At 35.5% G+C, this 14,086-nt stretch overlaps 1 protein-coding gene across 1 annotated transcript; it reads left to right on the top strand.

Annotated features, from left to right (window-relative positions):
• The first annotated feature begins 3,015 nt into the window (after window positions 1–3,015).
• Window positions 3,016–13,397, top strand: LOC108212020 (uncharacterized). Its single transcript, XM_064090984.1, has 3 exons — window positions 3,016–6,624; window positions 9,929–10,854; window positions 10,896–13,397. Exons 1-3 carry the CDS (start codon window positions 3,714–3,716, stop codon window positions 13,296–13,298), a joined length of 6,240 nt encoding a protein of 2,079 aa, XP_063947054.1. The 5' UTR covers window positions 3,016–3,713; the 3' UTR covers window positions 13,299–13,397.
• The last annotated feature ends 689 nt before the right edge of the window (window positions 13,398–14,086 follow it).

The following is a 14,086-nucleotide window of genomic DNA, read 5'->3' as shown; positions in this document are numbered from 1 at the left end:
AAAATGTGAGTTCTACAATTGAATCTTTGGAATTAGGAGACTTCTCGGAGGATTTAGATGAATTCCCATGGCCCTCATCCTTTTCTTTTCCCAATGTAATCAAGCTAACAGTGACTGGGTGGAAAAAGCTAAAGTGGATAGTGGATGAAGGGAAACCTGATGATTATCTCTTCTCCATCTTTCCTGCCTTGCGTCAATTACACATAGATTTGTTTAGAGGAGTGAAATCTCTTCCCATTTCACTAGCAAAGCTTCCATTTCTAGAGAGCTTATCTATTACTGGTTGTGCAAATTTGGAGAGTTTGCTAAAGTTCCATGACAATCTTCAGTACCTGATGATATTTGACTGTCCTATAATAGAAGAAAGATACATGAAGGGAAGTGGCCCGGAATGGTCCAAAATCCAACACATCAAACAAATATTTGGGCTTGATTGTCCTATATTAGTATATAAAGAGAGATAGAAAAACAAAAACTTTAAACAGAAGAAGTTTAGATCCTCAGCATTAATAGTGGTTTGTTAGACAACCTTACCAATATTGATCAAAACTATTGTCTTGAGTGTTTTTAAATCTTGGTTAGCATCAATGCATGCGGTCTGAAATTCTATCCTTCCTTTTTCTACAGAACACACATATTAGAAGATAGTTTTGTCATCTGTGATGATTTGATCTATCAATCATAGTATATATCACAAATTGATTTAATTAGTTTAAAATAGAGGCCCGCGTTCAGCATTGAGCCAGGTAACATGCTCTGAGAATGCATCGTCCCACTATTATTAGGAGACAGAGTATTACGTTCCGCGCACGGGCGTCAATTATTTATTGTTTGTTTATTATTATTTCAAAATAAATTTGATACTAAATAATATTTTAATTTTCACATACAAATTAGGTCGAAAATTTTATGTTAGACATAATTTTGTAATATTTAAGTTTATTATATGTCAAGAACATTAAAGTGAAATTATTCATCAAACTCAACATTATACGTCAATCTGGACATTATATTAATAGAATTTTAAATTATACGTTAAACTAAATAAATAAGTCTGAATGACTGTATCTACGTATAATGATAGGTATATAGACATGTACACTTTATTATTATGTAGTTACGTGGATAATCAAATATTGCAAGATAGTTAATTCACATTCTTCATATCTTCTTATTAGAGATTGGTCTTTGATACATTTAATAAATAAAAGAAATAAGTGACACTTACATTTGGATTAATTAATATAAACTTTTGAAATTAAACTATTGATAAATGTTATATATTTTGAAGTTGCAAGCATTGTTATCAACCACGTGTAGTAAGAAAGTATAAGCAAAGCATTTTTTACTAAAAAAGACTAAGAAATAAAAATAATACGTGTCTTCAAAACTTTTTAATAAATAAAAATAGAATTCATTACCCTTATTACTGTGGGACCAATATATTTACGACAAATATACTATCGTTAGTTATAGTATTTTACGACAAAATTGTCGTCGTTAGTAATATATGGGACCCTCACTCACTTTTTGGAATAGATTTTACGATGATAGGTTCGACGGTAGTATCATTGATATTACGACAAAAATACGGTCGTAAGTTGTGGAGGGCTGATTTTGGATTTATAATTATAAGAGTTGGACTATCATTTGTATATATTACGGTAAAAGCTATCATATTTATTTGGACCGCGCATTTTTTTAAGACAACGCTTTTAGAACGACATTTAACTTGGTCTTCAGCAATATTACGACGCGAACTTGCGACGATTTTGATGCGTGAAATAATATTATTGCTATTTTATCTGTTAGTGCTAAAATTTTATTACACACATCTTATAATACGACGGGAGCTGTGTCTGTCATATGTTTGTATTATATCATTTGACGATTTTGTCTTTCCATTATAAGTTAATTATGTGCGCCCACCTTTTTCGTAATAAGTTATCCATCATAAATACCCATGTTTATTGCAGCGAAGTAAGAATTTCATTTGTATATATGGACTCGTGCAAGAGTATTATATATGGACAATAAATTGATCACAAAACTAAAGAACCAGATAAAATATACATATATATATGAATCAAAAAACTCGAAAAATTACATATAATGTTTAAATGAACAATATACTAATTAGAGTACCTTCACTTCGAGTAATATCTCTGTTTATAAACTACCCTTCTTACCCTAAATTAAAATATTTAGTTATATTGGGATAGAATGATATCATGAATAATTGTTATGTAAAAAAGTCCTGAACAATATATATGTCTTATATCTTTTAATTGGAGTATAATACTTTTAATAGGAGTATAATAATGATATAATAATAATAATTAAATATAATATATGATGACCAAATTTTGGTGTTTTCGTACTGATGTTCAACTGAAACGTGGTTTCGCTTATTAATAAAGGGTATTGATTCTTAAAAATATTTTTATTGTTCAAAATCAAAACTTTTGAAAAATATGTTCAACGCTTGTTGAGAGCATCTCTAATTAGGTCGGTTATATGTTTGGCTAAATTGAAACATTATGTAAAATTTGCTCAAGCTGTAAAACTTTTTATTTCGATAATATTGATTGGTTATATTTTAAAAATAATATATTATTATTTTGAAATTATTATAAATAAAATGTATTTTTTTAATATGGTAATTGATGATGTGGCAGTTACATATATGTTTTGAGTGAGTTTTAAAAAAATTATCTATATTTTTTTATTTTTGGCATCTAACTCAATTTATAGTCTAAGGGCTTTTCACGGCGGAGTTGGTTCTTAGTTTCTGGAAAATCAATTTATTTTTGGGCAAAAAAATGTGGAAATAAGAAAATGGAAAGTCACAAGAAACAAACCAATAAGCAGGGGTAGACGGATGGTCATTTTTAATTTCCTGGGCATTAACTTATATATAGTGCTAGAGGTAATGTACTGGAGTTGGTGAGATTAGTTGGCAAGGGTAGTTGATTCAGTTGACGAGTTGATGCTGACACAAATTGTATTTTTTGTGCAAATTGTATTCGGGCCAAGAATCTGCATTATTTCATTGTTACTTAACTTCAACGCATTGGAAGTTCTGGAGTATCAAATTATAATCTCCATACATTACAAACATTTCTTTTCCTATACAGCTATACAAACATGGTTGATGCATTTGTGGCTGATCTTGCTAGTGGCCTGGTTGTCAAGCTTGTTTCACTTGCAGCTGAAGAATTGATCCAGGCTTGGAATCTTCAGGAAGATTTGGTAACGCTGGGAGAAAGGTTGGAAACTATTGATGCTCTCTTGTCCGATGCTGATAGCAAAAGGCTAAACATGTCTGCTGTCCAGAGCTGGTTCAACAAGCTGGAGGATGTTGCTCATGTAGCTGATGCTTTCATGGATGAACTTGCTTACGAAGTCACTCGGCAAAAGGTTGAAAATCGTAGTAAGGTGAGGGACTTTTTTTCTACGAAGAAGAGCATACTTTATCGTTTTAAGGTTGCTCATAAGATCAAGTCTATCCATACTTCTTTCGACAAAATTTTTCAATTGGCCAGAGATCTGGGACTTTGGCGCAATTAACTACTACTGTGCAGGCCAGGGAAATCCGCAATACTCCCCCCTTTGAAGACGAGTCACTAATAGTTGGAAGAGATGATGAAATATCATTTTTAGTCAAAACAGTGTGCACAAATCATGCAGAGGATTTACCAGTCATTGCTGTAATGGGGATGGGAGGTCAAGGCAAAACAACTCTTGCTCGTATGGTTTACAACAGAGATGTTGTAACCGATATGTTCAAGAAGAGGATGTGGGTCACTGTATCGGATGACTTTGATTTCATGAAAATTTTAAATCAAATGGTAGCATCACTCACTTCAACTGCTTCGGTGTTGGAAAATACAGAGGGACTCATTAAGAAACTTCAAAGCTTTCTAAGGGACGTAAAGTTTTTACTCGTCTTAGATGATGTCTGGAATGAGAGAACAGAGAAGTGGAATAAGTTAAGGGATTCCTTGCTCGGGGTTGGTGGAGCGAGTGGAAGCATGATTTTAGTTACGACTCGCAAACAGAAAGTCGTTGATGTCATGCGCTGTTTTATTACTCATAGGGTGGAGAAACTATCAGAAGAAGATAGCTGGGAATTGTTCAAGCGAAGAGCATTTTCACGAGGAGGAGTCATAGAGACGGCGAGATTTGCTGCCATGGGAAGAGAAATGGTGGAAAGGTGTGGTGGCCTGCCTTTGGCAATAAATGCACTAGGGGGTTTACTGCACTCTAAGAAGTCTGAGCAAGAGTGGTTGCGGATTCAAGATAGTGCAACGTGGGATTCGAACGATGATGTATTGCCTTCCTTGAGGTTGTCTTATGATAATCTACCTCATTCTTCTCTAAAGAAATGTTTTGCATATTGTTCAATTTTGCCAAAGGATTCTCGTATCTCAAAAGATGAAATGGTACGTATATGGATGGCATTAGGATTCCTTTTGCCCCCTAAAGGTAGCAATAAGCTGATGGAAGATATAGGGAGGGAATACTTTAACATATTGTTGTGGAATTGTTTGTTACAAAATGGCGACATACGTGATTACAAGATGCATGATCTGGTGCATGATCTAGCACTAGATCTATCCAGAAATCATTCTGCAACGGTGAAGGCTGATGGTCATGAGTTAAACGATATTTCCAAGGCCATATATGTGAAGGTTGATAAAGGGATTACAAATATTAAGCCACCCCTTCTTAAGAGAAATTTTGAGAAAGTACAAGTATTATACGCAGATGCTCCCATCGTCAAGGACTTGGTGCCTTACCCCAGTCACTTAATTGGTTTGGTTCTCGAAGGAACCTTCGAAGATGATCCGTTGCCAAGTTCATTGAGCACTCTGAAGTATCTTAAGTATCTGGATATCTCAAGATGCTACATGACTAAGAATAAATTACCTGATTACATTACGAGACTCTACAACTTGCAGACATTGAGCGTTCGGAGTGTAACACAGCTTCCAAGAAATATTTGCAACTTAATCAATTTAAGACATATTCTGGTCGATGCGCCTTACTACGACTTTGAGAATTCGGACATCATCACTGTGTTTTCTCGGATAGAGAGGTTAACTTGTCTCCAAACGCTGCCTTTTTTTATTGTGAGTAGAGATCATCAATGTGTTATTGGACAACTGGGAAGTTTAAGAAATCTTCAAGGTACTCTGACGCTTTATGGCCTTAGTGATGTAGAGAATATGGAAGAAGCCAGGAAGGCGAGTTTGCTTACAAAATCGAATATTGAGCGATTACAGTTAGACTGGAGAAAGAATAAAGATGTGATGGAAGAAAAAGAAAACAACCATGAGGATGTGATGGAAGGATTAGAACCTCATGCAAATCTAAGAGAATTGATTGTTGAGAACTTTATGGGAAAGAAGTTTGCAGCATGGATTACAATCATGACAAACTTGGAAGTTATCACCTTCATAAATTGCAACAGATGTGAAGAGTTTCCACAGCTGGGTCATCTTCCTAAATTGCGGATGATCGATATAGAAGGGATGGATAACGTCAAGGTTATAAGCAGCCATTTATGTGGAGGTAGACAGGGTAGCATTAGTGGTGAGTTAAATGATGATGGGGCAGAAGAAACAGTTTTAACAATGTATCCGTCATTGAAAAATCTTTCTTTAAACAATATGCCAAAGCTAGAAGAATGGCTAGACCCAGCCACGGATACAAGCGATGAAGACCGAAATAATGTGCTAGCATTTTCTGAACTCGTGGAGTTAATTATTTGGGGATGTCCAAAGTTGACAAGGATTCCGGGAAGTTGTTATCCGTTGATGAAGACTCTGAAGATCAAAGACTTGGACAACAGCAAGCTACTGGAATCAATGAGCGAAAAGGCATGCGGCCTCACAGGTGTATACCTCGATAATATCAGTGGCAGAGTAGGATGCTCCTCCTCCTCATCTTGTTCTTCTTCAAGTATGAACTGCATAATCGGCAAGCTCTTGAAAAACAATTCTGTCTCTTTGGAAACTTTGAGGGTAATAAAGTTACAGGGATTGACACATTTGACACTCGGCGCAGGTTTAAAGAGTTTATGTGTGAGTGATTTGCCAGACCTGAATACTATTAATATTGTCAAAGGGTCGGATGCTCTAAAATATCTTTCCATTTCGAAGTGTCTGAACTATGAGGTGTTTGCCCAAAGTGTGAGTTGTACAATTGAAAGATTGGAATTAGGACCATTCTCAGAGGATTTAGATGAATTCCCATGGCCTTTGTCTTTTTCTTTTCCCAATGTAATCAAGCTAACAGTGAGTGGGTGGGAAAAGCTAAAGTGGATAGTGGATGAAGGCCAACCTGATGATTATCTCTCCTCCATCTTCCCTGCCTTGCGTCAATTATGGATAGACAGTTTTAAAGGAGTGAAATCTCTTCCCATCTCACTAGCAAAGCTTCCATTTCTGGAGAGTTTATATATTTGGAATTGTGGAAATTTGGAGAGTTTGCCAAAGTTCCATCACAACTTTCAGTACCTGGATATAATTGGATGTCCTATAATAAAAGAAAGATACAGGAGGGGAAGTGGGCCGGAATGGTCCAAAATCCAACACATCAAACAAATAGTGGGGCTCGGCTGATGAGAGTAACGTCATACAGTGATGTTAAGAAAATTTGAATGAGGTCTGTTACATTTCTGTATTCTATCATTGTTATTTGTTAGTTAACAACACATAATAAACTTGCTCTATTCTAAATACGAATCAAGCGAGGCAATTATCATGCACTTTGACATCTAATCATGCAATATAATAGTTAAGAAATAATAAAAGACATTCGTTATTTCGTTGAAGTTGATAAAATAATACGTATATGTCAAGTTAATTTTACTCATGGTCTCATGATAAATATTTGATGCATCATATATATTACTCCTACATTTGAATTTTACCAAATACTTAATTCATTTCGCAAATGGTGCACCAGCCTTCATCCTTCAATATATGGGTATGCCTCGTATTTTCAACAGACTCTCTAAACAAGCTTTTAATTTCAAATTTAAAGAGTAAGATGAAAATTAGAGCTCGACTGGGCTCCTGAAAACTCTTTAAAAATGTAAGAGCCGGCATTTTTCCTCTCTTTAAAGAGCATCTAGTAGCTCTTAGCTTTTTATTTATGAATATAATATTAATTTTCTTCCAATTTTATCTCCAACATTTCTGTTTTTGTACTTTCCCTCTCATTTGTAGGAATAAAATATGAATAAGGAGCAAGTATAGATAAGAGTTGTCATCTTTTTTTAATATCTTAACTCAGTATGAGCCACATATTATATTATATTTTAAAGAGTGATTTAAGATCCTCATTGGAGATGCTCTTGTAGTAAGTGCCTCGCTTAAAATGTCTGTTTGGATAATTAAGTATTATAGATGATTTCCGAGTTATTAACATAATAATAATAGAAAGTTTGACAGATTATTGATTTTAATTTAATATTATGGAGTACTTATAAGTTACTAAAATATTAATAAAATAAATTTGATAGATTATTGATTTTAAAAAATTTGATAGATTAATGATTTTAATTTAATATTAAGGATTACTTATAAGTTACGGGGATCGACATACTTGACACCTGACGTAGGCTTAAAGAGTGTGCATGATTTGCCTGACCTGAATACTATTAATGTCATTAAAGGGTTGGATATATGGTCTAAAATATCTGGAATTAGGACCCTTCTGGGAGGATTTATTAGATGCAATGCATTCAACCTACTACTCCAACCTACATACCAGAATGTCCAAAGGGAGAGCTGGTGCATAGATAAACTTATGATATTTTCCTGCACTTGTTTTATGTTTAGTTCCTAGAAAGTAAAATATTTATTATCCTAGAATAATTTCTCTGAAATATATGACATGATTTCTGGAGACTGGAAAATGACTTCACATTCTCCGCTTTAATTAATAATGGAAATCAAATTATTTTGAGACAAAAAATAAGGAAATATAAAAGTGGAAAGTCATAAGAAATGAAAGGATCACGTGAATTGTATTTCTTATTTCCTCAGGGATAACTTATAGCTAGTGCTAGAGGTAATGTATTGGAGTTGGAGGGTACTGGGAGATTAGTATTAATTAATTGGCAAAAATTGAATTTTTAATGCAAATATTCACTCGTTTCTGGCGAAAATCTTTGGAATCTGCATTACTACACATTGAAATTTGCATTTTAACTTGTAATTTAACTACCCTACCCATCATTCACTGGCTTCTGCTCAACCCAGTTCGAAGCAAGAATCTGCAATATTATTTCATTGTAATCTGCTATACATTTCCATACATTACAAACATTTGTTTTACTAAACAGCTATACTCATAAACATGGCTGATGCATTGGTAGCTGATCTTGCTAGTGGCCTGCTTTTCAAGCTTGTTTCACTTGCAACTGAACAAGTGATCCAGGCTTAACATTCAGGAACATCTGGTAACGCTGCAAGAAAGGTTGGAAACTATTGATGCTCTTTTTTCCTAGCGTATTTTAATATCCTAAAAAAATATTTTCATGGTTTAAAGCAAAAATTTCTGGGATATATTTTCCCACACTTGCTTAGTTCAAGGAAAAAAAATATATCTGTGACATGATTTCTGGAAAATGAATTCAGGTTCTCCTCTTTAACAGTGGAAAATCAAGTTATTTTGAGACAAAAAATAAGGAGATAAAAAAGTGGAAAGTCGTAAGAAATGAAAGGACCACGCGGATTGTATTTTTTATTTCCTCGGGTTTAACTTACAGTGCTAGCTGCTAGGGGTTATATTGGAGTTGCCACGCTAATAGAGCCAGCTCTGTCACGTGCTTGATCACATTCATTAGCGTGATTGACCACAAGGCTCGACTTTCTACAATGCTCAGCCGTGGACATGTGAGTAGGAGCATGATCACAAAGACCAGGCTAAGTCATAAGAAATGAAAGAAACAAATGGATTGTATTTTTCATTACCTCGGGTTTAACTTTTAGTGCTAGAGGTAGTGGTAATGTATGGGAGTTGCCACTGGGTGTCGGTACTAGGGTACTGGGAAATATGTTAATTAATTGGGCAAGTTGAATTTTTAATGCAAACCTTATTCGCAGGGCCGGTCCTGAGGATTATAGGGCCCGGCGCGAAAAATAATTTTGGGCCCTTTTATAAAATAGATTAATCATATTTTAACTTATTTAAAAGTATTACTCACATTTAAATTCAAATTAATATATAATTCATATCAAATAAATATGAATTAGCAAAATTATTATGAAACTCAAAAAATTGGTAAGGATGATTAAATGATAATGCTAAAGTTTGGATAAAAAGAATAATGAACTGCATAAAAGTCTTACTTTAGAGAAATGAAAAATAGAACAAGAAATAAGAGGAAATCAAATGATACAATGAAAAACCTTAAAATTCTTTTATAGTAATTAAAATTTTAATTTTTCTATAGTGTGTTATATGAGGACATTATTGATAAGCATTCGCTATAAAATTAATAATTATGCAGAATAAGCACGTAAGTTTTAATTGAATTTACATGTCCAAATTAATTAAAATAAATAAAAAGTATAAAATAAATTTTAAATTAAGTAGGACTGATTACTAGCAACAGAAAGTCTGAAACGTAGGTGATAAAAACTGAAATACATATAAAACTCTGCATGGGATGGCTGCATCACTCATCAGGCCATCTTAACTGTGAACTTTATTTTGGGCCCTCGACTCCAGTGGGCCAAGTGCGGGGGCACTGGCTGCACTGGGCCAGGACCGCCCCTGCTTATTCGGGCCAAGAATCTGTATTCTTACATTGTAATTGAACTTGTATTACACTGTATCAAATTATAATCTCCATACATTACAAACATTTCTTTTCCTGTGCTCATAAAGATGGCTGATGCATTGGTAGTTGATCTTGCTAGTGGCCTGGTTTTCAGGCTTGTTTCACTTGCAGCTGAAGAATTGATCCAGGCTTGGAATCTTCAGGAAGATCTGGTAACGCTGCAAGAAAGGTTGGAAGAGATTAATGCTCTCTTGTCCGATGCTGATAGCAAAAGACTAAAGCTGTCTGCTGTCCAGAGCTGGTTCAGCAAACTGGAGGCTGTTGCTCGTGTAGCTGATGCTTTCATGGATCAACTTGCTTATGAAATCACTCGGCGAAAGGTTGAAAATCGCAGTACGTTGAGGGACTTGTTTTCTACTAAGAATAGCATACTTTATCGTTTTAAAGTTGCTCAAAAGATCAAGTCTATCAATTCTTCTTTCGACAAAATTTTTGAATGGGCTGGAAAACTCGGGCTTCAGCCTGTGGCGCAGTTAACTAGTACTGTGCAGCCCAGGGAAATCCGCAATACTCCCCCCTGTGAAGATGAGTCACAGATAGTTGGAAGAGAGGATGATATATCATTTTTGGTCGAAACAGTGTGCACAAATCATGCGGAGGATTTACCAGTAATTGCTGTAATGGGGATGGGAGGTCAAGGCAAAACAACTCTTGCTCGTATGGTTTACAATAGAGATGTTGTAACTGATATGTTCACCGAGAGGATCTGGGTCTCTGTCTCAGATGATTTTGATTTCATGAAGATTTTAAATCAAATGGTAGCTTCACTCACTTCAACTGCCTCCTCGATAGAAAATCCAGAAGGCGTCATTAAAAAACTTCAAAACTCTCTAAGCGGGGTAAAGTTTTTACTCGTCTTAGATGATGTCTGGAATGAGAGACCAGAGGAGTGGGATAACTTAAGGAATTCCTTGCTCGGTGTTCGTGGAGCGAGTGGAAGCAAGATTTTAGTTACTACTCGCAAACAGGAAGTCGTTAATGCCATGCGAAGTGTTATTTCTTATAAGGTGGGCAAATTATCAGAAGAAGATAGTTGGGAATTGTTCAAGCGAAGAGCATTTTCACCAGGAGGAGTTTTAGAAACGCCAAAATTTACGGCCATGGGAAAAAGAATGGTGGAAAGGTGTGGTGGCCTGCCTTTGGCAATAAAGACACTAGGGGGATTCAAAATAATCCAAGGTGGAATTCGGATGGTGTATTGTCTTCCTTGAGACTGTCTTATGATAATCTACCTTATTCTTCTCTAAAAAAATGTTTTACATATTGTTCAATTTTGCCAAAGGATTCTACTGTTTGGAAAAATGAAATGATACGTATATGGATGGCATTAGGATTCCTTTTGCCTCCTAAAGGTAGCAATATTCTCATGGAAGACGTTGGGAGCGAATACTTTAACATATTGGTGTGGAATTGTTTGTTACAAGATGTGAGAAGGAATAAATATGGTACCAGTTGCAAGATGCATGATCTAGTGCACGATCTAGCACTAGATCTTTCTAAAAATCATTCTGTAACTGTGGAGGCTGATCATGAGTTAAACCATATTTCCAACGCCATATATGTGAGGGTTGATGAAGGGATTTCGAATATTAAACCACCCATTCTTAAGAGAAAGTTTGAGAAAGTACAAGTATTGTACGCAGAGGCCTACATCGTCAACGACTTGGTGCCTTACCCCAGTCACTTGATTGGTTTGGTTCTAAAACATAGCTTAAGGGGTGAGTTGCCAAATTCATTGAGCAATCTGAAGTATCTTAAGTATTTGGATATCTCAAATTTCGGCATTATTTATAAATTGCCTGATTACTTCACGAGACTCTACAACTTGCAGACATTGAGCGTTTGGATTACAACACAGCTTCCAAGAAAGATTTGCAACTTAATCAATTTAAGACATATTCTTGTCGTTCATGACGTTGAGTTGGGGAGTTCGGACATGTTTTCTAAGATAGAGAGGTTAACTTGTCTTCAAACACTGCCTCAATATGTTGTGAGTAGAGATCATCAGTGTCTTATCGGACAATTGGGAAGTTTAAAAAATCTTCAAGGTACTCTGAAGATTTATGGGCTTAATGATGTAGAGAATATGGAAGAAGCAAGAAAGGCGAGTTTGCATACAAAATCTAATATTGAGCATTTAAAGTTAGTCTGGAGCTGGAATATAGATGTGATGGAAGAAAAAGAAAACAACCATGAGGATGTGATGGAAGGATTACAACCTCACACAAATCTAAAAGAATTGGCTGTTGAGATCTTTTGGGGAAAGAAGTTTGCAACTTGGATTATAATGATGATAAACTTGGAAGTGATCACATTTGACAATTGCAAAAGATGTGAAGAGTTTCCACAGCTGGGTCATCTTCCTAAATTGAGGAAGATCTGGATAGAGGGGATGGATAACGTCAAGGTTATCAGGAGCCATTTATGTGGAAGTCAAAGTAGCATTAGTGGTGAAAATGGGGAAGAAGAAACAGTTGCAACAATGTATCCGTCATTGAAAAATCTTCATTTACGCATTTTGCCAAATCTAGAAGAATGGCAAGACCCAGCTATGGATAATGTGCTAGTATTTCCTAAACTCGAGGAGTTACGGATTCTAGAATGTCCAAAGTTGACAAGGATTCCGGGTAGTTGTTATCCATTGATGAAGACACTGCATATCACAGACTTGGACAGCAGCAAGCTACTGGAATCAATGAGCGAAAAGGCATGCGGTCTCAAAGATTTACAACTCCAGAATATCAGTGGCGGAGTAGGATGCTCCTCTTCTTCGAGTATGAACTTCATAATGGGCGAGCTCTTGAAAAACAATTCTGTGTCTTTGGAAACTTTGTGTGTAGGAAAGTTACAGGGATTGACATACCTGACACTTGGTGCAGGTTTAAAGAGCTTAAGATTGACTAATTTGCTAGAGCTGAATACTATTAATGTTGTCAAAGGGTCGGATGCTCTAAAAGATCTCTCTATTTCGAGGTGTCCGAACTATGAGGTGTTTGCCTCAAGTGTGAGTTCAACAATTGAAATTTTGGAATTAGGACGCTCCTCGGAGGATTTAGATAAATTCCCATGGCCCTTATCCTTTTCTTTTCCGAATGTAATCAAGCTAACATTGTGGGGGTGGGAAAAGCTAGAGTGGATAGTGGATGAAGGGCAGCCTGATGATTATCTCACCTCCATCTTCCCTGCCTTGCGTGATTTGAGTATAAGGAGGTTTGAAGGAGTGAAAACTCTTCCCATTTCACTAGAAAAACTTCCATTTCTGGAAAGGTTATATATTGAGAGTTGTGGAAATTTGGAGAGTTTACCAAAGTTCCATCACAACTTTCAGTTTCTGAATATATTTAACTGTCCTATAATAAAAGAAAGATACAGGAAGGGAAGTGGGCCGGAATGGTCAAAAATCCAACACATCAAACAAATAGATGGGCTTGATTGATGAGAGTAATGTCATGACAGTCATATTCACCCGCAAAGATAGCATATCAGACATGGCTGGAGGACGTGCAGAGGATGCCACGTTAATTATGTGATATTTATCTCTTTGTTCTTTTAGATAATAAACTTGTATTTACAGGTTACGGATTAGAGCATCTCCAACGGCGTTCGCTATAATCGTTGGCTAAATTGAACCTGTAAGACATTATGTAAAATTTGCTGAACCTGCAAGACATTTTGCTTCAATGGTACTGACTATATTGGTTGGCTATAATTTAAAAATAGTATGTTATTAATATTTTAAATTGTTAAAATAGAATATATCAGTTCAATATGGTAATAAATGATGTACAATCTTCCTACAGATTTTCTTACAGACCTGTAGAGGTTCGACAAATTTAGCCATCCATAGGAGGTTGGCTAAATTTACAGACAACAGGTGAGCATGGTTGGAGTTGAGTTTTTGGAGCTGTTGACTAAATTTTTTTATTTTAAGTAAGCCAACTCATCTTTTAGCCAAGGGCTTTAGATGGTTGGAGATGCTCTTACTACTGTATGTTTAGCAATTTCTTTACTTAGCAAATCTTTGTTATATAATAACACTAAAATTAGAGCTTCTGAACTTCTAATTCTCGACTGCTTAGCACATAAAATAAATTCATATTTCTTCCATGTAACTCTAATTTTCTGCATGTTAAATATCTACTATAGAGAAAATCGCAGGGAAAAAGATGAGGAGAAATAGGACAGGAGCAAGCTACTGGAATCAATAAGCACAAAGGCATGTGG

The sequence above is a fragment of the Daucus carota genome, chromosome 3 (assembly GCF_001625215.2).
Source record: "Daucus carota subsp. sativus chromosome 3, DH1 v3.0, whole genome shotgun sequence".
Lineage (NCBI taxonomy): Eukaryota > Viridiplantae > Streptophyta > Magnoliopsida > Apiales > Apiaceae > Daucus > Daucus carota.
This window is presented reverse-complemented; position numbering and strand designations above follow the sequence as displayed.